Below are 25,936 nucleotides of genomic sequence, written 5' to 3' on the forward strand. Positions count from 1 at the left end.
GGAACGTGGACAATAAATTCCCAATACCCACATAGCCAGCTGACAAGCAGCGGCAGAGAATGTGCAGGCAAGAATTTTCCCTCCGATTTACCTTCCAGCACTGGAAACCCATAACCTCTTTTCTTTAGCTGTCTCCATTTGAGTCAGTTCCATTGAAAATATGTAATTGAAATGATCAAATGGTCAGCTTGTGTCCGTTCAAACTCTGTGGCTTTCGAAGTTAAAAAGCTGTCCCTCACAAACACTGCAGAAGTCTCAAACTAAAGTTTATGTTGTTTGCTACTTGTGGATTGCTAATGAATAGTTCTTTGTTCAATGATTCTGAACAAGCCACGCTCCTAGTATTAAATCACGATATTGACAGATATGTGGTTACTGCAATACGCCAGCACCTGTTCTTTTTAACAAAAGTAAGCATTATAATGCATTACCTTAATCTTCAATTGTTAAAAATAATGTTGTCTTATTGGTTTTGATAATGATCCAGATTGCTCAGCACAAGCATTTAAACCTCTGCCCTGCTTCCACTATATTTGTACAATAATTTAAGTTCTGCTAACATCAAAGTAATCATGAGTGCCTGGAGCCAGGAAATGAGGTATTAGTCATATAGGATTAAATTAGGCTTTAGATTCACTTTTAAATCCTTGTACTTGTTGCCTCATATCTATACCCAAGAGCTTTTGGGTGCACAGCTCTACCTAATTATTTTTTTAAAACATCAGGTTTAATCAATCGGTCCCTGCACAGTGGATAAGCCATAGAAATACCATCCTACAAGATGCAAATTAGACACTGCAGATTGGAAATGGGAGAGAGAGGGGATAGCCATGTTTTCTAGTGTACAGTCAATTCTGTTAAATTGCAGCCCTTGAATGAAAATGGGTATAATTAAGACCCTCTGAGTCTTGGGCAATTTTGATTTAGGTGCATTATGTCTTTTGTTTAGCAGGACACAGGATTCAGCAAATTAAAATTCAAAATCCAATGCTGATTTGCAATGCTAAAGAAGAAAAGGTACAAAGAATTGGTATTGGTTTTAAAATTTTAGCTCAAAAATAACGATCGAAAGAAGAAACGAACATTTAGCCCATTAATGAAAAGTGTGAGAGTGAAAGAGATAGATGCATGTGATCGAGAAGGGATTGAGGGCAGGGAAATTATCAACTCGGGTGGCACAGTGGCGCAGTGGTTAGCACTGCAGCCTCACAGCTCCAGGGACCCGGGTTCAATTCTGGGTACTGCCTGTGCGGAGTTTGCAAGTTCTCCCTGTGACTGCGTGAGTTTGCGCCGGGTGCTCCGGTTTCCTCCCACAGCCAAAGACTTGCAGGTTGGTAGGTAAATTGGCCATTGTAAATTGCCCCTAGTGCAGGTAGATGGTAGGGAATATGGGATTACTGCAGGGTTAGAATAAATGGCTGGTTGTTGGTCGGCATAGTCTCAGTGGGCCGAAGGGCCTGTTTCAGTGCTGTATCTTTTAAAAAAAACATTTATTCTCCTGAGGAAAATTTCAAAATTATGGTTAAATATAAGGTCTCCCAGCCACCAGCCTTGTTTAATCCTGGCAATTTTACCTCCAGCTTACAACTTGCTGTACAAGACATCCACCACAAGCACATTGCTTTGAAGTAGCTTCGGTACACTCAGAAATTGTTTCCTAAAAGGAATGAGGTGACAAAAGAAGCAGCTGAGAGGCCGACAGACCAAAATATCATATCAACAGAGAATTAATCCAGAATGAGAGCATCCAAAGGAGTGCACATCTCCCTCAGGATATAATTTGTGATATTGGATATGTACCAATTGCTGTAATTGAAATGAAGGTTAGGTTATATAGTTCAGTAGTTATGTTTCTATGGCTGAATTAAGATTGTGAGAGTGAAAGAGATGGAAGAGAGTGATGGAGAGTGAAAGTCAGGCCCCTCCTGGGTTTATATTGTGCTTGTCCCACCAAATAACTCAACAGTGGCATTAGCTAAAACCTGTGAATATGCCCCTTATCTGCCCTATTGACTTCTTTTTGACACTTGACTGATAATTCATAGGAGTAAATTGCCATCCAATCTTTCTGTAATACAATTTATTTGAGTACTCGTGTTACACTATCAGAAGAAGAAACGAACATTTAGCCCATTAAGCAAAGCGTGAGAGTGAAAGAGATAGATGCGTGTAATCGAGAAGAGGTTGGGGACAGGGAAATTATCAACCCATTTATTCTCCTGTTACCAATTAAACATTCATTCGAAAGCAAGAGTCTTTTTAAATAATACCTTTACTGTTTCTCTTCATATAAAAACTGCTTGGCTGTCCTACCCCTTCAGCAAAAATTGGGTATACTGTCAGTTGGTACTGTATAGATGGAGAAAAGTGGTCTGTAAAAAGAAAAATAGAGCAATGTTAAACTTGAAGCAGTATTGTTTCAATGAAAAATAGATATCATCACACTTAACTTATATGACACATATACAATTAGATATTTTTCCCTAATTGATAACCTTGATTTAAAAAAAGCTGCATGTTTTACTGTTGCAAAAGATTTAAAAATGTTTGTGTTTGAAGGTATTTCTGAGCATAACTATCCTCTTTGCTCTGGCTATGGAGACCTTAACATTATTCAATAGCATCTAAATCTATGAAAACTATGAAAAAGAGGGAGAAGCCTCCCAGCCAATAACAAGTATAGGGACAAGCAAAAGGTTCTAATTGGGACTGACACCAGTGCATCATGGGGGAAAAGTGTTTCCCTGAAACTATCTCCCCATAATTCTGAACTCCCCCACTCTACCATCAAAAACATATGATACATTGAAGCATTCAGTGACAATGTTGATTCTGTGAGAAAAAGGTCTCCCCATTATTAAGAGGTAGTCTCAGAATGGAACCTTTTCACTTCAGAAGATTGAGAGGAGACGGGATGAGCTTTTTTTAAATTGCTAATGACAAAAATATTTAACCTGTACTGCAAACACAGAACTAAAGGATGCAAACATAAAATTTACTACTCTCAAGCACAAAATCAAATTAGAAGAGTTTTCTTCCCTGACAGTCATAGGCATGTGAAATAGACACCCAGTAAAAGTAGTTAGGAAAAAATAGCAGGATCAATATTCAGTTGGGAATGGGATTGAGGGATAAACAAAAAGGTTCAGATCGATATGATAGGATACTGTGTAGAATATGCTGGGATGACAGTGTCACAAAAACGTGCTATGTCGAATGATGATTTTTAATCCACCGCTGGAAACCTGAATTGAATTTTTAAAAAAAAGATAAAAGGAGACTTGATGCTGGAAGCTAAAGATGGCCACTCTAAGTTGCATCACTGTACTTTCCACATTCTAATGCACTGAGATGGAGATGGCATGTCTGCACAGACCCATCAAGGACAATGACCTGGGGAATCTGAGTGAATCACCTATCCTGCTCCCATTAGCAAGGCATCAAGGCCATTACCTGAATATTCAACTGGTAAAGATGAAACACTCAAACTTTATCACTTGAACAATGAGACCCTAGCTGTGAGAAGGGAATTCCTAGACATGGACTGATTAAGTTGCAAGAGGGAATACACATTAGTATTCATCATTCTTGAATCACTGGATAATGGCCACATGTCAGGCCCATCTTCGTGTGCTTAAACTGGTGTATTCTCTGCAGTAGAGAGATAGGCAGCTAGATGTTGGAGAGAAGACCCAAGTGGGGTCCCTCCTTTCTTTCTCCCTCTTCACCTTGCATGCTTTGAATCCTGCCTGTTGACCGTGACAACCCAGGGATACCCCTGATGCAGACAGAGACTCCTTGAAGGAAATCAGCCGCATTACTGCCTCCAGGAGAACTACCGAATCAGCGTCCACATCTTCAAATCGGAAGCCTCAGGACCACCAAATTCCAACCTGAAGCCAGCCGAGGCACCAACCTCCACAGACTGTATACCCCTTTTATTTCTCTGGACTCTTATTTGACCAACCTATCCTTCCCGACTCTGTAACATATCAGTTGTGTGTGTGTGTGTGAGTGTGTGTGAGGGAGAGAGGGGGGAAGAGAGCGAGAGAAAATCAAAGCGTATTTTATCATTTTATTTAGCTCGATTTAAGTACAATAAAGCTAACCTCTTTCTTTGTTAAACTCAAGAAAACCTGTCCAATTGGTTCTTTCTTTGATCATGGCACGTAAACAGTTAAACACTCACTGAATTGGCAAGTATATTCACTTCAGAAAGAAATAAATCTGTTGCAGTCAAACAAGGAGAGGGAAAAGAGGGGGGCCCTTCAACCCCTCCTCATCTGATCGTAAAAATAGATTGTCATCCAAAGAGCCCAGCCACTCAAAAATTTGGATCATAAGATAGATCCAATTTGCATCCTCAGAATGTCCTAAGTTATCCACAGTCAATTACTTAGCTTTCTTTGAAGTGGAACAACTATGGCTAATATGGCAGCCAAATTCCACACAGCAAACTCCCACAAAGATAAAAATGGAATAAATAGCCAGCTAATTTATTTCAGTTGTGTTGGTTATGGGTTAAATACTGAAGAACTCCCTGCTGTTCTTCAAACAGTGCCATAAAATGTCTTTGGTAGTACGTCAAACCGATTGATAATGAATCGGCAACTCGTTTTACACCCTGCCTAATTTTCTTTTCTATTGACTTAATTTTGCATCACTGTCGAAAACCAATTTCATTCCCTTTACGTCCACCTGCTCTTGCAAATGGGTCCTTAATTTAACATTTCTGTTGAAAGATGGTACCTTCAACAGTGAAGTACCGCCTCAGGACTGCATCATACCATCAACCAATTACACAAATAGCAATTTAATTGTAAACTTAGTCAAACACACCAGTGAGCTGTGCATTGCACATCCAATGTCAGAGCTGCACAGATGTTTCAGCCTAGATTATATACTTAGGTCCTGGAATGGAACCTGATCCTACAAACTTCTGATTCAGAGACAAGTGTTATCAACTGAACCAAACTGACATAGTTAGATAGTTTATGTTCAAGTGTTGCTGGATGTTGTTTTGATGGAGCCAGGGAAATATCTTGTGAATTTTCATCATAAACTTCGAATGATTGGAGTCCATGATAATGTAAATTGTGCATGGTAAATGGAAGAATGGGGCCTGATCAATGACACCAGCCACAACAACTTGCATTTATACAGTGCCTTTAACATGGAAAAGCATCCCATGGTCCTTTATAGAAGCTTAGCAGACCAAAACTGACCAATCAGAAGAAGATGATATTAGAAGGGTTACTATAAACTTGGCCAAACAGGCAGACTTTAAGGAAATTGTGAAAGGAGGATATGGCAGTAGAGAGGTGGAGATGTTCCGAGAGAAAATTCCAGAGTATGGGGCCTAGGCAGGTAAACACACAACTGCTCATTCTGGATCAAATGAAATAGGGGTAGCACAAGAAGCTAGAGTTGGAAGAAAACAGAGTTTGTGGAGGGTTGTTAGGCTGGAGGAGTTTACAGAGATATGGTGGGACGAGGCCATGAAAAGATTTGAACATGAGGACCAGAAGTTTAAATTGGAGGCATTGAGGAACTAGCAGCCAATGTAGTTCAGCAAGCACTCATGCTAGATTAGTGAGACACTGCAAGTTAGGAATTGGGCAGCAGAGTTATGGATCAGCTGAAGTTTATGGAGGGTGGAGAATTGGCAGCCAGGACAGCAATGGAATATGGAGATGACAAAGGCATGGTTGAGAGTTTTGGCAGCTGATGGGCTGAGTTTGAGGCAGAGATGGACAATGTTATGGAGGGAGTTGTAGGCAGAGTTTATGATGAAGAGGATACGGAGTCAGAAACTCAGCTCAGAGCCAAATAGGATGTGCAGGTTGTAGACAGTCGGTTTTGTCCTGACACAGTGACCAAGGAGGGGGTGAAATCAGTGGCAAGGGTACAGAGTTTGTGGTGAAGGCTGAAAATGATGGCTTCCATCTTTCCAATGTTTAATTGAAGGAAATTGCAGCTCATTGCAGGAAAAGAAGGTTGGAGATGAGGCAGTAGTTTGCAAGGACAAAGTTTTTTTGATGAGGGTGGTGATGACGGTAGTTTAGAAAGGGAGGGGACAGTACTTGAGGAGAGATAACCATTTATAATGTCAGCTGGTCAGGAACGGAAGACGGGTGATCAGCAAGTTAGTGGGAATGGGGTCAAGAGAGTGGGTCTCGTGAATAAGATGATCTCGGAAAAGGCATTAGAGGAAGGTAAGAGAGAAACTAGTGGGTTCAGAGCCAGGGAGATCCTTGGGGTGAGTTTTCCTTTGGTTTTCAAGGAAAAGGGTGAGAAGCAGCAGAGGCTGCTCTCAAATTGGATGCTCTCAATTTTAGTGGCTTTAGATCATAAGTAAAACAATGGAATAGGAACATGCCAAATATGAGAGTGGGTAACTCATTTCACTCTGTCTTTCAGCTTTCCCTTTTCTTTCATATGTCATTCAAATTCGGTGTGTCTCTTCCTCTTTCCTCCCTGTTTGTTGCTTTACTTTAAACAAAATGATAGTACCAAGGCTGAGGCTCTGCTTTCATGCAGGTCATGTATTATCAAGCAATTCATAGCTTTTGTAACAAAGAAGCTTAACTGTGGAACTGAGTTGGTCTTAAGATGTTTTGGTTCCTATGATAAATGAACCTGACTCATGGTAGGAATGAAAGTGAAGCATGTAATAAAAGTCTGTCTAGAAAGACAAAATCTTCTGTTATCACAGCATAGGAACCTCAGCCATTTCCAAACATCAATCTGTAGCCTGCAGCATGCAAGATTTCTTCCATATGAGAGCTCTAAATCTGTTTGTACTGTTATTTTGTGAACAAATTAGATCCCCACATTACGTAATACAAAAGCTCCCCGAGTACAGGATTATTATCTTCCGCCTATAAATGGCCTAATTTGTAAGGTTCAGTGTCAGCCAAGGTCATATGCACACTGGGAAGTTGCATACACTTACACTCATGTTGGTACTTTCAGCTGACTTCTAATCGCTCATGTAATGAAGGGTAATCTTCGGTGTCAAACAAGAAAAAATAATTACCGGTCAGCCACCTTACTGTTGTTTGCAGCAGAACAACTGGGTTGATTATTTCTCCAGAAATTTTTATGTGAACATTTACATTCTTAGCATGCATCATCCCTACTCTGGATTTAATTTCTCATATTCTTACTATATATGCTAATCTGAACTCCTGGGGGGGAGTTTTATCTTGACGACGGGGGTCTCTACATCTGGAGAAACCGATGCTGAGATCCCCGCGTCGCATCTTCTTCGGAAGGCCCGCTGAATTTAGTGCTAATCAGGCACTTAATTGGACAGCAGTAGGCCTTCCACAGGATCGAGGACCCTGTTGCCGGAAACCTTGCCCTATCAGAGCTGCTGGCCATCAGAGGCCAGCAGCAGTACTGCTACTGCAGGGGCGATGGCTGCTGCTGCAGACGCACCTATCGGAGATTGAGGAACGCCACTGGATCCAGGCCTCAGATAGGTCAGGGCGGGAGGGCTCTCACAGGATGAGGCCCGCAGGCACTAAGTGCCATTTAATGAGTGACCACCACCCCCCTCCCCCCACTAGGAACACATGAACTTCAAGAGGGATGTCTCCTACATCAAACAAGGTTTAAGAAGAATACTGGGCCCCAATGAAAAGCAAGACCTACTTACAAACAAAGACTTTACAGCGAGCTCAAAGAACAGTAACCAAAACCATCTTCAGATATTGCCTCAAACTTTTCCACTTTATTTCTTCTGCTCTTTTCTGTCTCTATCTGCATGTGTGTATCGCGTATGCATGCTAGCGTGGGCACATTGCATATCTGTAGGCGTTAACTGAATTAGAGTTTAAGTTTAATAAAGTTCAACCTTTCTTCCTGAAACCTAAGAAAACCCGTTATGGCTAGTTTCTTTGTTTTATAATTGGAAGTTAGTGAACAGGGATTCACTAAGGGGAAGCTAAAAAAAAAAGTGTGTTTAAAATTAAACTCTGTTACGGTAAGACCAGGTGAAGGCTGAGAGGAAACCCGCGACCCCTTTCTCACCTGGTTGTAACAATAGTGTGGGATTCAACTATGGTAATGCCATTGAACATCAAGGAGAGATGGTTAGATTCTCTCTTGTTTGAGATGGTTATTGCCTGGCACTTGTGTGGCACAAATGTTTCTTGCCAATCATCAGCCCAAGACTGGATGTTGTCCAGGTCCTGCTGCATATGGACATCGACTTCTTCAGTATCTGAGGAGTCGTGAATGGTGCTGAACATTGTGCAATCAGCGAACATCCCCACTTCTGACCTTATGATGGAAGGAAGGTCATGCTCTCCTGCCGTAGGGGAAGAACATAAAATATCACTTCCCCCACCCCCCACCACACCCCTGTTTTTTCTGGCTTTAAGTGATATTTTGAGTTCAGCTCATTACCATCTTGATGCTTTCTTGGACACTTATTTTTGGGGTCAATTTTTGTATTGACCAATATGAGGACTATTACTGCTGGTTAATAATCGATGTTTCCACTTCTAGAACTTTGGCTATCACTAAGCACTCACAAGTCAAGCACAACACACTCCAGATGCAGAGTAAAGCTCTCTACACTGTGCCATTATTGTAGCAAAAAGGAAACAGTCCAGGAAATTTCACACGGAATTTATGTTTTAAATGATATATTTCACATAGGACAGCTACCTTCACTATAATAACTTTTAAATATAACAAGTAAAAAATCTAATAAAAATACAATTTCTTCAAGTAACGTCAAATAAATTTGAGTGAAAGGGGTAGTGGTAGACTTCAAGAGGACATAGACAGGCGGAATGGGCAGACATGAGGCAGATGAAATTTAAAGCAGAGAAGTGTGAAGTGATACATTTTGGTAGGAAGAACGAGGAAAGGCAATAGAAAATAAAGGATACAATGCTGAAGGAGTTGCAGGAGCAGAGGAACCTAGAGGTATATGTACACAAATCATTGAAGTCGCCAGGGCAGTTTGAGAAAGCGGTTAATAAAGCATACCAGATTCTGGGCTTCATACACAGTGGCACAGAGTACAAAAGCAAGGAAGTTATGGTGACCCTTAACAAAACACTGATTTGACCTCAACTGGAGTCTTGTGTCCAATTCTGGGCACCACACTTCAGGAAGGATGTGATGGCATTAGAAAGGCTGCAGAAAAGATTTGTAAGAATGGTTCCAGGGATGAAGGACTTCAGTTACAAGGATAGATTAGAGAAGTTGGGGTTGTTCTTGGAGAAGAGAAGGTTGAGATGAGATTTGATCGAGGTTTTCAAAATCATGACGGGTCTGGCCAGAGTACAGAGGGAGAAACTGTTCCCATTAGCAGAGTAGTCGAGAATCAGAGAACACTGATGTAAGGTGTATGGCAAAAGGACCAAAGGCGACATTAGGAAAAACTTTCTTCACACGGCATATGGTTAGGATCTGGAATGCACTGCCTGAGAGTGTGGTGGAGGCAGATTCAATTGTAGCTTTCAAAAGGGAATTGGATAACTATCAAAAAAGAAAAAAATTACAGGGCTAAGGGGAAACAGCAGGGAGTGGGACTAACTGGCTTAGACAGGACAGGCTGAATGGCCTCCTTCTGTGCTGTAACCATTCTATGATTCTATAAATTTGATTAATATATTATGCTAGGAATGCTGGGGCAGGAGTCACGACATTTTCGAATATCAATAAATATGCTTAACATCACAATACAAGTTCAATTCAAACTCCTCCCCACCTCATCGCTATTGATAGCCTTGGATTTTAGTGCACTCGACGCATTCTGGGGATGAAGGGTTTACCTTATGAAAAAAATTTGAACAGGTTGGGCCTATACCAATTGGAGTTTAGAAGAACAAGAGGTGATCTTATTGAAACATAGATGATCCTGAGGGGACTTGATGGAGGATGTTTCCTCTTGTGGGGGAGCCTAGAACTAGAGGACACAGTTTAAGAATAAAAGAGGTCTCCCTTTTAAGATGGAGAGGAGGAGAATTTTTTTCTCTGAGGGCCCTTAGTCTTTGGAATTCTCTTCCCCAGAAAGCAGGGGGGCTGGGTCATTGAATTTATTCAAGGCTGAGTTAGATAGATTTTTGATAAGACAACGGAGTCAAGGGTTATGGGGGGGGGTAGATAGGAAAGTGGAGTTGAGACCATAACCAGATCAGCCATGATCTCACTGAATGGCGGAGCAGGCTTGAAGGGCCAAATGGCCTACTCCTGCTCCAAAGTCCTATGTTCCTAACAACTTACATTTATACAGCACCTTTAACTTGGTAAGATGCCCAAACGTGTTTCACAGGAACATTATCAAATAAAAATTTGACACCAAGCCACATAAGGAGATATTAGGACAAATAACCAAAGTTTCGTCGAAGAGGTAGGTTTTAAGGAGCATCTTAAGAGGAGTACAGAGAGGAAGAGAGGCAGAGACATTTAGGGAGGGAATTCCAGAGATTAGGACATAGGTAGCTGAAAGCACGGCTGCCAATGATGAAAGAAAAACAGAAAATACTGGAAACACACAGCGTGGGCCAGATTTTCAAATCAGGGTCCTGACCCCGTGCCTCAGCTGTGTCACTCACATAATGCTACTTTTACCTTTAAATGCCATGATTGGGCAGGAGGCAAGCTTGGCGCCCAATTAATGGCACCACGCAGCTCCATGAGACAGGAGCTGCCACGACCTTGCTGAAGAGAGCAGGCGGCACCTTACAGGGCGAGCTGCATCAACGAGGATGAAAGAGACCATGCAGGGAAAATGTAGGTCCGGTGCAAGAAGTTTCATTAAAAAAGGTCCATTAAAAATGTTTTAAGACAAAGACAAATAAACTTTATTGCGGCGAACCTGACAGCTGTGCATTAAAGTGCACCAAACTGCTCGGGTTCGCTGAAACAAAGTTTAAAACTTCCATTCTGCACTGGACAGGACCCTAAATAAGCTCTTTAATTGGCATCAAGTGGATTTCCCATTCCCTCCCCCTGCTGGCCCTTTGAAAATTACAAACAGCCCTGGAGGAATCGGGATCCCGAGACGACCTCTGGGACGGCAATTTTGAAATCGCACCCGCACCAGAGTCCCGACCCTGTGGCCCTTTGAAAATCCGGTCCCATTTGTCAGCATTTGTGGAGAGAATAGCTGTGTGTCTAGCCAAGCTGTTCCAGTATGACTATAATATTAGCAACCATTCAACAAAGTAAAAAATTGTCCAGATATGTCATTCACAAAAAGCGGAACAAATCCAATCTGGTTAATTACCGTCTCAGTCAACACTCAATCAGCAGCAAAGTGATTTAAGGTGTCGTCAACAGTGCTATCAAGCAGCACTTACTGACCAAACTGTCTCCCACCTCTACTCAGATGTAGCCCCCATCATTACTCCTTCAAATAAGAACGGGCTCATATTCGAGTATCCGTGAAAAACAATATCAAGCATTAGCATTCTTTGTTTTCATTAGTAATAAACACATATGACATAATAGTTATCCGAGTGGACAGATGCAATCCTAAGATCCTTTGTTTCCATGACAGCCTCTTTAGAGCCCTCTCCCAAATTCCAAAGTTACAAATGCAAGGACCTGACAGATCTTTTGTCTCCTAAATCAAGACCATCCACTCAACTGCCTCCACTGCTTCTTCCCACTCCTTGGGCTGGATTTTGTAGTTCCACTGCTAGGAACAGTGGTGGGCATGGAACATGGCGGCTGGGAGCCACGCCGCTGTGATTACGTGGCAGGCGGCCACTTATGACGGCGGCCGCTCCCCAATCATGGGGTGGGGGTGGCATTGGCGATGCTGTTCATGGCGACACCAGATGCAGGAGCTGGAGCCATTTTTAAAAGGCTGCCAGCCCAGCACACAGTACAACATAATGCAGAGTTTAGTTTTACACTAAATCATGCAGAGTTGCCCCCTTCCCCCCACAGCATGGATGGGAAAGTGAAGGCGTGTGAGTGCCGCACGACGAGCTCAAGATTAGGAACTAAAGGTAAGATCGTTGCGGATTACATTTAAATGATTGCAAAGAGGTATTTACCATAGGGAAAGCAGGGTCCGTCACAGAGCAACGGAGGTACTGCCACGGAGCCTCGCCACCGCCGGGAAGATCGGAACGGTCAATCCCGGCATTGGGTTCCGTGGCGGCCGCTGCCGCACTGAATCTCTGGCCCTCCATGCACCCCGAAACCCGATGTCCGGCTGAGAACAAAATCCAGCCCCTTGTGTTATTTTTATTATATAAATAAAGCTATTGTTTCCATCCTATTCCTTCCAGGATACAGAGGTGCATTTTATAAAATGCCCTCTTTACCTCTTGGTAAAACTTCATTTAACTAGACTTTGAAGACAATACTTCCTCTGTAAAGAAGCCTAAAAACAAAAAGTACATATTTTTCAGGGTTCCTAATGGTTCATTTAATAAAAGATGTTCAGTTTGTTTGCTTTTCTCTTAAATTAAATCCAAATGGAAAGAATTTGCTTTCAGAAAGGTATGTCTTAAGTTCCAGAAATTCCACACAATTTCTTATATTCTTCCAATAAACCTTTTTGTTTTCTGCACTTTTTAAAATGTCAGATATTGTTATTAAGTAGCTCGGTAACTTCAACAGTCCTCTCAGGACACAAAATCATGAAGTAAAACTGCACAAATTCAGATATATGGTACCCAATGCTAGGCCTAATAGTCTTTCAAACAGAGTAAAATAGTAAGTTACATTTGGAACCATTCTATTAATGCTAACAATGCAAACAAAGCATTAGCAAAAACATTTTGTATTTATAAAGCACCTTTAATATAGAAAATTATTCAAGGTGCTTCACGGGTGCATAATCAGACAAAATCTGACACTGAACACTTTCCACTTTTCAATACCACTTGGAGGAGAATCCTCCACCCCCGCCACCCCCCCCCCCCCCCCCACCCCGCCTACTCAAACTGCATTTTTGGCAATCTTAAAAGAATAATTTGCAGGATTTTTTTAAATTACAAAACTAAACCTACCATAAACGCACACTGTTGTGAGGTTTGCAGAAGCCCTCATCCACTTCACCCTTTTCTCATCGTTATTTGACAGGCTTTTCCATTCTATCACAAAAGACGTCGGTTGGTAATTCAGAGGTAACACGCTCCAAGAAACAATTGCATAACTGCTGTTTATCATGGAGGCATGAAGCGATCGAAAAATGTTCACTGCTGTGATCAAATATTTTTTAAAGTTATAAATGGTAAGGACAGTGAATACAAAGTTATTATTCAATCATTGAAGTTATTAATTGTACAATGAAATCCATTCGTTACGTCAAAGAAATCTAACTATTCTTGTGCTATTTAAGAAACACTATAATCACAAAATGGACTATAGTACATTGAACCAACCTTTGTTGCTGTCCTTTGACAGCATTAGCTTAAAATTCCTTCTAGAAGAACCAATAGAATTGAAAGCAATCACTGAGACACTTTTAACTTCATTAGTGAGAAGGAAGCTGTAATTTGTAACATTTCCAATGTGTTCAAGCCAGGTAATGTTTTCTGTTGATTCGTATTTCAATTTAAAACCCTTCACACTACACAAGGCTTCACCTTTTGTCAGAGGCTGTATTGAAAACAAAAAAAAATTCTCATTTTGTTGTCAAACAGAATTCAAATTCATTTCCTATTCATACAATTTGCAATTACAACAACAATACTTATTTAATTAGCTAGTATTTATAAAACTACCAAGGTGGTTCATTCATGGAAATTAAAGGTTAGGGCAAGCAAATGTTTATTTCACAATGCATGACTGTTTATGCAGCTGTGACAAACTGGTGTTATGACCAGGTGAGAAAGAGGTCTAGGGTTCTCTTTCAGCCTTCACCTGGTCTTCCGTAACAGTGTTTAATTTTAAACACACCGTGTTTTTAGCTCCCCCTTGGTGAATCCTTGTTCACCGCTTTCCAATTATAAGTCAAAGAAACCAGTACAAATGGGCAGTCTTAGGTTTAAAGAAGAAAAGTTGAAATTTATTAAATTTAAACTCTAATTTGGTTAACACCTATGGATATGCGACACGCCCACGTTAGCATGCATATGCGATACACGCATGCAAATAGAGACAGAAAAGAGAAGAAAAATAAAGTGGAAAAGTTTGAGGCAATATCTAAAGAGTTGCTGTTACGGTTCTTCGAGCTCACTGTAAAGTCCTTGATTGTAGGTAGATCTTGCTTTTCATTGGGGCCCAGTATTCTTCTTAAACCTTGTTCGCTGTAGCGGACTTCCCTCTCTTGGGGTTCATGTGTCTTCAGTGGATGCAGAAGCTTGTGAGAAAGAGATGGGAGCAGGCAGACAGGAGAAGCTTAGGCGAGCCAACCAGGAGAGATCTTCTCAGTACAGGAGCATTCTGCTTTCTGCCCAAACTGTTTGTCATGTGACTAGCTGGTTTGACCATGTCCGTTTGTGTATTCAGCCATTTTAGCAGTCAACCTGACATGAGAACTCCCCCACCTTCAACGTCTGATGATCAAAAGTCCATTGTGGGTTGAATGTGTCAGGGAATGGCTGCTTTGTCATTCCAAACACAGTCTGTTTATATGCAAAGGTCTTTCCAGCCACGGCTGATCTGTTTAACAAGTCCTTTCTTCACTCCAGAAACAGTTTAAAATCAATGTTCATGACAAAATTCATGTGCCGCATTCTTGGCAGGTGGGGGCCTAGGATAACACCTCCACACCCAGCGGAATGAAATACAATTTGAGAACAGCACAATTCATTAAAAGGGTCGAGAGAAAAATAGAAGATACAGAAAAAAACATGCATTTCTCTCATTCATTCACAAATCCTGAAACCTATTAAAATCACCCCTCTTTGGCATCCTAATAAACATGTCATTCTTCTTTGGGGAAGTTTCTCTCCTGTTTGCCCATTTCCATGGCTGCCTAGGGTCTTTTTTCCTGTTGAGGTCATTTTTTTTCCAGGAGCGTCAGCAGTGGGTGGGGCTATCCTGAACTCTCTTTCAGTGCTTTGCTGAGTTATACAAAGGCTTTTGACTTTAGGGGGATGGGTGGTTTTCTTTTTTCTGACTATGGGGGAGGATTCTTTGCTAATCTCCCCTTTCTCACAGAGGACACTCCTGCCTGCAGGTATTTGTGCAGACTTTACTGCACTCTCCTGTGGCACTTAGACTAGGTTAGGAATCACCCTCATGGTTTCTCTGCCCCTTAGAGGTCTTTCCTTGTCTCTGCAGGTTCCTGTAAATGCTGTTAGTAACTCTGGTGGGGTGCTTCTAGTGTCTGCATTTACGTAGGAGGATGTGGGGACTAATTTTTCAAATTTTTCGGGGTTGGCTGACAGGACAGTAGGGGTTTTCATCCGGTATTCCTCCCGGACTTCCTTTAACCTGCCCTCCTGGTCATTTTTCCCCTTCTCTTTCTAAACTTTTGTCAGCCTTGTACCTGCCTGTCCCTTTTTGTTCTTGGCAAGGGTCCCATACTGTTCACCAGCCCTCTGCTGGAGGGTCTTCCTAACACCAGTACAGGACTTAAGGGGTGCAGGTTTCACTGCAGGTTGGGTGTTCCCCTCAGCCTGGCACATGTGCCAACTCCTGTAGTACTCCACCACATCCTTGGGGAGTTTTGGCCAGTCAAACTGCTGTCTTATGTGGGCTTTGGTCTTTTATAACAGCATGTACAGCCACTGTACTCTCATGGGCCCTTCTTAATATTTCTCTCTGGTACCATTGCGGTACCACTAACCGGTGAACTACTGTCCACTCCTTGCTTTCAGGTCTGTGAGGAGAACTCCATTTCACCATCAGTACCCCATTCTTTAACTAGCAGCAATCCTCTGCTTGACTTTCAGATTGCGCAGCCTGTACTAACTCTCGCAATAGTCGGCTCGCTGAGCCTCAGCTGGGGAAAATCCATTTAATTCATTCCCTGGGTCTCCTAACTTTCCAAAGGAAGTTTCAGACAGGCAGACCTCATGGTCATCTGCCTGCAGTGCCAATGCAGTCTCCTCTGGGGGAGCTGGTTTGATCATGGCCTGATCCACTGCACTTTCAGGGAAACTGCAGGGCAACGTCTCCTGCCACTGCCCTGTCTCTCTGACCTCTTGCGGTCTTGCTTTCACTTCTGGGGGGGCTACCACCTTCACCCTCGCCAGATCATTACCGAGGAGCAGGACAACCCCATCCATAGGCAAACTAGGGACAATCCCTACGGTCACTGGTCCCGAAACTAGGTTGCACTCCAGGTGCACCCGGTGTACAGGTACAGGCATACACTGCCCTCCAATACCATTCACCATTTTGGTGTTCACTGCACTCTCTGGGGGAAAGGTCAGGCCTTTTTCCAGTAACAAGGATCTAGTGACCCCTGTGTTGCTGAGAATCACTATGGGCTTGCTTGCCCCACTCCAGGGGCAATGGGTTACTCTCCCTTCAGACACAAAACCCTGGTAACCCTCAGGAATCCTATTAAATTTTCCTGCACTTGCAGCCTTAAGCTTCCTGGGTCTCATTTTTACTGCAGTTAAAGCCACAGCTTGTTCTGCTGTGCTTTCCATCAGGTTTGTTTCTTCACTGAGCGGGTGTGCCCTGATTAACCCTACTGGTTTTCCCTTTCGCTTCCAGCAGTCAGGTCTTAAATGCCCTGCTTTATTACAATGGAAGCATACTGGTCTCTGGGTCTCACTCTTGCTCACAGAACCTTCCTTTTTGGCTAGAGGAGGGTCCCCTGTGTCTCCTGCTTTCCTTTCTCTCCCAGGACTGCTTGGGCTCCTATCACCTTCCCTCCCTTTGTTCCCTTTGGATTTGTGGGGGTGACTAGGAAAGGTTCTCCCATGGGAAACCGACTTATAATTTGAAGGAAATTCATCAGCCAGGGCGGCCGCTTACTGGGCTCTCTGAACTCTCTGCTCCTCTACATGGGTCTTTATGGAGAGTGGAAGAGTGTGTTTAAATTCCTCTAACAGAATTACTTCTCTAAGATTCTCATAGCTGAGCTGTACTTTAAGAGCCCTCAGCCACTGGTCAAAAGCCAGCTGCTTACTTCTTTCAAACTCCAGATAAGTTTGATCAGCTTGCTTCTTGAGGGTTCAAAACTTTTGGCGATAGGCTTCGGGTACTAATTCATATGCCCCGAGGATAGCATTTTTGGTCAGTTCATAATTTGATGAACTCTCATCTGGCAACAGGGAATAAACCTCATGGGCTTTTCCAGTTAGCTTGCTTTGTAGTAAAAGAGGCCAGGCCTCAGCTGGCCATTTTAGCTGCCTTGTCAGTTTCTCAAAAGGACCCAAAAACCTTCTACATCCTCCTCATTGAATTTTGGAATTAGTTGAACTAGTTTTAATAATTTTGTACCCAGCCCTGAATTATGCTCCTCCATATTGGCCATGCTTTCACTGGGGTTACTCAGGCTCCCCCTAGTTAACTCAAGTCGCTTCAACTCTTTCTCTTTGCATTCCTTCCAGAATATTCTTTCTCTCTCCCTCTCCTCCAATTCAAGTTTCCTCTGTTCCAATTGTATCTTTGTTAAGAATACCCTGTCGAAGTCTGCTTTTAACCCAGTTTCTGCTTCTTCAGATTCAAGGGAAAATGGTTGGCCACTAGCCTTAGGAGTTCAGACCGCCTAGCCTTGCCACGTACAGTGATCCCACACTGCTCAGCCATTTTCCTCAACTTCTCCATAGACAGTGCTTTTAATTTATCCCAAGTCACTTCACGCTGGCTTGGAGAGCTACTAGCTTCAGTTGCAGACATGCTAGTATTCAATCTCACACAACCACAAGAAAACATGTATTGAAATTTGCTCTTTTTGGTTGGGAACAATTTGGCTTGCCACTTCCAATTTCTCTCGTTTGTCTCTGGGTAAAAGCCCAGACACTAGCACCCAAATTTCTGTTATGACCAGGTGAGAAAGAGATCTTCTCAGTACAGGAGCATTCTGCTTTCTGCCCAAACTGTTTGTACAAATTCAAAAAACTCAGGTTGCCCAGCAGGTTAGCCATGTGACTAGCTGGTTTGACCAAGTCCATTTGTGTATTCGGCCATCCTAGCAGTCAACCTGGAATGCGAGCTCCCCCACCTTCAACGTCTGGTGATCAAAAGTCCATTGTGGGTTGAATGTGTCAGGGAATGGCTGCTTTGTCCTTCCAAACATTGTCTGTTAATATGCAAATATATTTCCAGCCATGGCTGATCTATTTAACAAGTCCTTTCTTCACTGAAGTAACAGTTTAAAATCAATATTCATGACAAAATTCATGTGCCTCATTCTTGGCAGGTGGGGGCCTAGCATGACACTAGATTGTGTATTTTTCCAAATAAATGCTGTATTTTTCTTATTGTATGTTTTTCATTTGCTAATTATCTATGTTTCTTGCTTTTATTTTATATCTGCGTTGCTCTCTCATGCATCAACTCATAAATGCATATGTGTTGTTTCTGTTGTGTGTGTGCATATATAAAACATTTTTTAAAAATGTGTTTCAACATTTCACTCCAGAATGTGTTAAAACTCCTATGTCAGGCTCTTTTCTACGGCAAAATCTATTTTAAAAGTGTCAACAATTCGATGTGGTACCAGTGGCTACACCAGATTTTGTCAGCTGTATAATGTCATGCAATGGTAATTTACAGCGCCAGAGTTTGAACTGTAAATTTACTTCTTGAAGCATTACAGAATACTACTAGAAAGCGATCACAATTCTTTTCTCAGAGCCAAAACGTACCAAATTTGAAGGGTACATTTTTCAACAACAGTATTTAATCTTATTAAAACATTTGGTTCGGTTATTTTTGAAAACATTATCCCTTTACAGTGTCCAAATCTGAATCTCACTTGCCAAAATGTAATTCTGTCCACCTGCACCTTTACCACATTGCTTTAACCTCATGCTCAACAATGTTGTTGTTGCACTCAACTTAAAGTCCATCTATTATTATTATAGACTAAAATTATACATTGTGGCAAGATAAGGATTTCCCGTAGGCCCAAATATGCCTATCCTTCTCCGCTACATCTTTTCAGACAGAACATTTAAACTACTATGACTGAAAAGTGCAGGACTACGCATGCTCCCTTGACAACATTATTTAGCTAATGTTCAATATAGCTAAAGAAACCAGCTTGTTGTAATGAAGCAACAGCCCTCTAAGAGCTGCTGATCTTAAAATTGCCCCCGCTTTTCCATTCATTGTGATCTGTTTGCGTTGGGAACAAAATGGAAACATTATAATGAGCTAATCTCACTGAATCTGAGAAAGTCAGCTTCCCAATTGCACAAAGGCTCATGGAAATGTATCTATCCCAGCTCCATTTTTGCCAAAATCACTTTATAATCAACCTACTCTGAATATTAATTCAGTCTAATTGCTCAATTCTGTGAAAGAACTATTTAGCTGAATGAAGACTTTTCCCTTTTATATTTTCCTTCTCTAAGCATGACAAATGCACGCAAGATTTCACAAAGATAGACACCAGGAATTTCCTTAAGAGTTCTGATCGTCTGCCGTGACTTCAGCAGAACAGCGGTGGAAACGCAGGATAGATGCTTACATAGGATTTTCTTCCAAAGTTATGGTGGCTGACTGGGAGAACCCCCAAGGAAATTGCCAATAAAAATGAAACTAATAGTTTCTCTTTAATGAAGTACACAGGAAAAAAAATATAAAAAACAAGTAAATTTGTATGCAGAATATTTGCTTTTTTAAAAAAATACTGTACAGTAAACATAACTTACAGGTGAGCTTAAAATCTATTTTAATATATGGAGTCCTGATGGATTTTTTCCATTTTCTTGCTTATTCCTTTCAGTTTCTCTAAGCTAAGAGGTCAGATGTTAGGTTCTGTTCCAAGTCTTCCTCCAAGGCTATACTAAGACAAGAACTAGACAGAGCTCAAAAGTTGCCCAGTGATGACTTTTACCCAGTTTTTCAACCTTCTCTCTCAAGTACTGAAACTCCTGAGGTTTACTTGGTGACTCCCAAGAACAGTGCCTTTGTGATAAGTTACATAGTAAGATGCGATAAGTTGAATTGCTACGCTATCTGGCCATGGCACTACCTGTTAAGGCCTCACCTCACTGCAATACCATGCCCTGATGCAAATACTTTGTTGATCACTGACATTTTCAAAAACTAAACTGACTTACTTTCCATACTAGTGTGACGTGCGTCTCTTTGGCCAATGGATCACTCTCAATAAATCTCCAAAAATCAGGACCTGTTGTTGGAGCTAAAGGAGAAAATATTAAAATAGCACTTACATTTTAATGTGGACAGGAGTGACAAGTAATTCTCAAGATATGGTGATGTCTAACCTGGAGATATATTGGTGTAGAAATAAAGAAAGATGGATATAGAAAACAAAATAAAAATAGAAATGCAGATTAGTCAGCATCTGAAAGAGAAAGATAGATTAACATTTCAGGTATATTATTGTTGCAGTGCTGCAATCTCAGAATGTAATTCAGTCGAACAGACATTATAATCACAAGCAAGAATTCTTAGTAGATTTGTATTTCTCCAGTGTATTAACAGCATGGATCACCAGATACTAGGGTAGTTTCATCAACATTCCACAGGATGGTTATGTCTGAATATGAAGGACAAATTAAAAAAAAAATCTATTTTTGTGCTCGAGGCAAATGGCAGTGCTACAAAATGAAACACTTTTCCATTTTATGGCACTCAGTAGTAACACTATGCACTCCCATGTAAGGTACATTATAGGTTAGGTGCAGAGTAAAGGTTCCCACCCACAGGAGTGGACCACAGCACAAAACGGTTCCATGTTTCAGCAATAACTCACAATTGCATTTAAAGAAGTCCTAGAATGTTTAGCATGAAGAACAGAAAAACAATCATAGTTCATTTTTGTGTTTTTTAAAGTTAGGATTGAGACATACTGACTGAGGAAAATAGCAGGGATTTTAGCCTGCATCTAAGCCCTCTTTGAATTTGAGAAATGCCTGGGTGCAATAAATGTGGACTGACCTCCCCTCACCTTAATAACCAAACAAATGCCAGAGAAGTTTAAAATTAATTAAGAGCAAAACATCAGTCTAGTTACAGACTTCTGGCAAATCTTGTGAAATGACTCACTTTGAGGAACTATTTGAAAAGAAACTGACATCAATAATTGTTACTTTGGCTCTGTACAATGAACCATTTCTAATTAATAGGATGTCAGGTTTGCAGGTCTCTATTTTGTCTCCAAAAATAACAGTAGTCATGTTGCAAATTTGTACTGACTGCTCAAGAACTGAAAATATTCATATTTATAGTTCTCATATCATAAACTTTATTTGACCCTTCAAGAACATGAAAATCTGCACTTGCTCCATCATGGAACATCTGCAGTAATTGTGTCCTTTGACCTTGCAATGATATAGAACAGAAATCAGGATAGACTCCTCCTCATGACTCAGTGAGTAATATGCCAAGTGGTATTGTGGTCAGCAATACAAACCAGTAAAGCCCCAGGCTCTATTGCTGCTCTGTACTGTTAGCTGATCCCAGTCAAGTTAACTGTGGGGTTGAGACAATTAGCCTTAGCTCAGGAGAAGCAAATTAGCCAGGGTTCATGCTACTGTTCACTCTCCAGGGACCGCTATTGGAAAGTGTGCATGAATATTGAGTGAGGCCAAGATAATCTATCTCAGTTGGGCATTTTGTTTGAGCTCACATATGAGGGGTGGTCACTAGCTAAGTTGGCAGAAGCTGTGTAATTGTACCCAAGGATGAATCAGTACCTTCAGCAAAGAATGGGAAAACATAGAGGAAGAAGGAAACAAAACTGGAGCTAATGAAATGTGCAGTAACACTGACCATTACAAATTATACATAAAAGTAAAAAAAAAAGTTGAAAAATAATTTAAGTAAGTTTAATGGTTTTGATGCACTATGTACAACCCGAAGGTGTTCATCAACAATTCACAGAATTATGAGAATTTTAGTAGCTGCTGTCATGATGATTAAACTAAGAGATTACCCTGGATATCTGCAAGATTTGTGCTCATTAAACTGCTCCATTCACTCTGGTATCCAGGCCCTTCAAACCTCGAACATCGTACCCGAACTACGTACGTAGCACAAGGATCAGCTACTTCAGTGATGACTGATGTTTGATTGACAGTGAATAAAGTCTGCAAAGTAAAACAGTAATGCTGATCAGTGTAAAAACAATCTGAGAGGAAATAAATTTCATCTTTTGGCCCCCACATGTGACGAGTGAATAAAAGAGGTGCATAAATGGTTAGGAGATATTGTAATAGAGAGAATAAACATACATTCTTCACATGCAAGAGTTTTAAAAATATAAAACGGTCTCATCAGTTTTTCCCGTATGATAGCTCCATGAGTAAGTTATCTGCCTTAAGTAAATGCTGCTGAGTTCTGGCAGTTCTGAAGTATTTGAGGTTTGATTATGGATCCGTGCTGAATTAGCTGACCTCAGCTGGGGGTACCATGGAGATGCTGGAAGTGATCTCAGTATCCCTGAGGTAAAAATGGAGTGGATGGCACTAGGATGAGAATAGTGGTGGGTAAGAGAAAGGCAAATCTGATTGGATTCCTTCTCCTAATTGCTTTTGAGTGATCCCTGATGGAGAGCGTGTGTCTGTGTATGTGTGTAACATTAGGAGAGGAAAGCATCAGTCTTGATTGTGATGGCACCCATCATAAAATAGCTCTGTTTACACTATTCAGGCTTACAGACGATGAATGACCATTTATTACTGAAGGTGCTGTTGATATCTCTGACATTTCACTCAAAATAACCCAATGATGAGGACATAAAAGAAACAGGTAAGAATCTATTTAAAGTTCTTACAACATTGAATGTTCTAAAGGCAAGCATTTATTTTACAATGTTAACCATTTACTCTCAAAAACAATATATTTTTAAGATTAAAATTAAATTTTGGTTTTTCACTTACTGTGAAATACAGAACACAAGCGTTTTCATATTTTATCAATGCACAATGAGAAGGACAACTTGGAAATATGACATTTCTTCAAATCTAATTATAAGAATATATGGAATATGAAAAATCCATTATCTCATCAAGCCTGTTCTTTCCACAGATTGATCTATTTATATATCATTTGAATGCACTCTATCCAATTCCTTTATTTAATTTTCTAAGCAAGGAACCACAGGTAAAGAAGGGGAGGCAATAACATGTAAAACTCAAGGAGATTGTAAATTCAAACTTACTTCTTCAACTGGAATAGAAAAATCACACAAAAACCATGGACTGTGAAAAAAAAATCACCATTGTATGTACAGTACATTCAAAATAATGAGCTGAATTTAATTATTTTTGGAGTTCAAATGATGAATATAAACTTCTCTACTCAGTTTATACCTTGGTTTCAAACGCCCAACTGCCTCGCGTTTGACCCTCTATTCAAAATACTTCTGCAGCTGTCAATCTGTTCCACCATTTCCTCACATTCCTTATCTACACTAGCCTCACATCCCTTCATAGCCAATGCCCCTCATTAGCCACTGAAAAAGACATCAAGGGGCCTCAATCTTTACACCCTCCCCCCACCCCACCCCACCAACTCACCAGCCACGATCTGCAAATCAAAACACACTGTGATCAACTGGTCTAAAGCACTATTACTGGATCCTTCCACCACCCAGGCACCCCTTACTTTGGCCAACCAAATTCTGTCTCCCTTCTACTGCCTCTGATTTAAATACCCATGTCTTCCAGCTCCTTCTCCTTTGTTTCTCTTTCCTCCCACTCTTGGTAGGATGCATTCTTCACCCCTGAAGGCAACACAAACTTTTTCCTTCTCCACCATCTAGTCACAACCTCCCATCTAAAAGGATAAAAGAGACACACAGAAATTTAAGAGAAGGGAAGCAATCCAAAGTAACAGTAAGAAAAGAAGAGAAAGGAAGAGAGTACCAGATAATAAGAGATACATAATCAGAACTGACAAAGTGGATGAAATTGGCCTTGGGTGGTGGAGTACAACAGGTGCTAGTGAATTTTATACTCTGCTTGACGTCCTCCCAGTGAAATCTATAGAAAAAGAAATAGAACAGAGTGTAAAAGAGGCTGCCGATTCACTAACAACCATTGTGCACTACTGCCCAAGATGAATTTCACCCCCAGGGAGAGAACCTGTGACAGAGACAGAGAAGAAATATAACATTTTCCCTGATTTACCATGGGCAACATCATGAAAGATCTTCTAGCGAGATTATAAATATTGTCTTTTAGTATGGACCTCAACAAGCATCAACCAAATGCATTGCCCTATGTGTTGCTTTTGACCAAGACTCTTGCATCTGAAAATAAATTAGCCCAGAAATTCAGGCACTACATGGCTTCCTAAGCCTCCAGGCAGGAATCACATGCTCATTAGGAGCAGATAGTCATTGCCTATATATTAGTAGATGCCAAAAAAAATCGCCATATGGTGCCCACACCTGAAATAGACATTACCCCTTTGCAGATGCAAATAAGGGGTCTAACACCTGTTGAAGGCCCCAGTGCATTATAGCTTTGTGCTGAGGCAGCTCAGGAATACCAGGTCTATATGCAGCCTAAAGGGAGGCCTCAAAGGGAAATTAGGGGGACCCATTAGTCTGCAATCAACAAGATAAGTCTTTAAAATATACTTACCTGACTATGGAGCTCCTGCACCTCCTTACCCCACAATCAAAGAAACACAGGCTGCTACCAGCCACCGCTACCTCTCCCGCATTTGCCATCCCTGAATTTCAAGGCCAAAATCTTCTGCTCTCCAGTAATGGGTTAAGTTTAATATTTAATGTGAGAGATGCCACTACTATATATTATGAAACATGATGTGTGGGTAGGAATAACTGCAATGGAAGTAGTTATATCTCAAAATATCAGATGAAAATAAACCACTCAAGCGTTGCTATTGGAGCTTGTAACATCATCTGAGCCCTTCAATGATATTATCTTGTTGTAATCACTCCCACTCACCCAATTTCCTTCATGTGACTGACAAAGTTATCCAGAAAGCTCTATATATCATCCAGCAAGGAAATTACAGCAACTTTTTTTTTTAAAAAGTTGTCAACATAAAACTTATCCGGAACTTCATCATATCATGGTGGTTGTTTAGACTGCAGCCACAAATTCTAAACATTTATAACCCTAATGGAACAAACAAAAATCCAGGATTTTGACCCTACAATGATTAAGGAACCAGCATATATGTCCAAATCAGGAAGGTGTATGACTTGAAGATGAACTTGGAGGTGATGTGGGCATTTCTGGCAGAGCCAGCATTTCTTGCCCATCCCTAATTGCCCTGGAGAAGGTGGTGGTGAGCCACCGTCCTGAACTGCTGCAGTATGTGTAATGTAGGTATACTCACAGTGCTGTTAGATAGAGAATTCCAGGATTTTGACCCAGTGACAATGAAGGAATGATGTATTTCCAAGTCAGAATGGTGCATTATTTGGGACATGCAGATGGCGATGTTCCCATTCCTCTTCTGCCCTTGTCCTTCCAGGTGGCAGAGGTCGCGGGTTTGGAAGGTGCTACTGGTGAAGCCTTGGCGACTTGTTGCACTGCAGCTACGGTGGGCTGGTGGTGGAGGGAGCAAAGGTTTAAGGTGGTGGAAGGGGTGTCAATTAATTGGGTTGCTTTGCTCTGGATTATGTCAAGATTCTTGTGTGTTGTTGGAGCTGCACTGATCCAGGCAAGTGGAGAGTATTCCACCACAAGCTTGGTTGTGCTTTGTAGATGGTGGACAGGCTTTGGGGAGTCAGGAGGTGAGTTATTAGTTGTCGCAGAATTCCCAGCCGCTGACCTGCTCTTGAAGCCCCATTATTTATGTGGCTAGTCTAGTTAAGTATCTGGTCAATGGTAACCCCCAGGATGTTGATGGTGGGGATTCAGCGCTGGTAATGCCGTTGAATGTCAAAGAGAGATGGTTAGATTCTGTCTTGTTGGCGATG

The 25,936-nt window shown here is 41.3% G+C and overlaps 1 protein-coding gene across 6 annotated transcripts in view; it reads right to left on the bottom strand.

Annotated features, from left to right (window-relative positions):
* The window catches only part of lepr (leptin receptor), a 165,123-nt gene that overhangs the window by 13,134 nt on the left and 126,053 nt on the right, over positions 1-25,936 (bottom strand). For all 6 annotated transcript variants that reach the window (XM_068037296.1, XM_068037298.1, XM_068037297.1 and 3 more), the window contains 5 exons: positions 21,968-22,121; positions 20,127-20,209; positions 13,371-13,587; positions 12,996-13,187; positions 2,271-2,372 (listed from right to left, as the gene is read on the bottom strand). In XM_068037296.1, coding sequence (XP_067893397.1) covers positions 2,271-2,372; positions 12,996-13,187; positions 13,371-13,587; positions 20,127-20,209; positions 21,968-22,121 — 748 coding nt within the window. The remainder of the gene's footprint in view (positions 1-2,270; positions 2,373-12,995; positions 13,188-13,370; positions 13,588-20,126; positions 20,210-21,967; positions 22,122-25,936) is intronic.

This window comes from Heterodontus francisci, chromosome 8, assembly GCF_036365525.1.
Source record: "Heterodontus francisci isolate sHetFra1 chromosome 8, sHetFra1.hap1, whole genome shotgun sequence".
NCBI lineage: Eukaryota > Metazoa > Chordata > Chondrichthyes > Heterodontiformes > Heterodontidae > Heterodontus > Heterodontus francisci.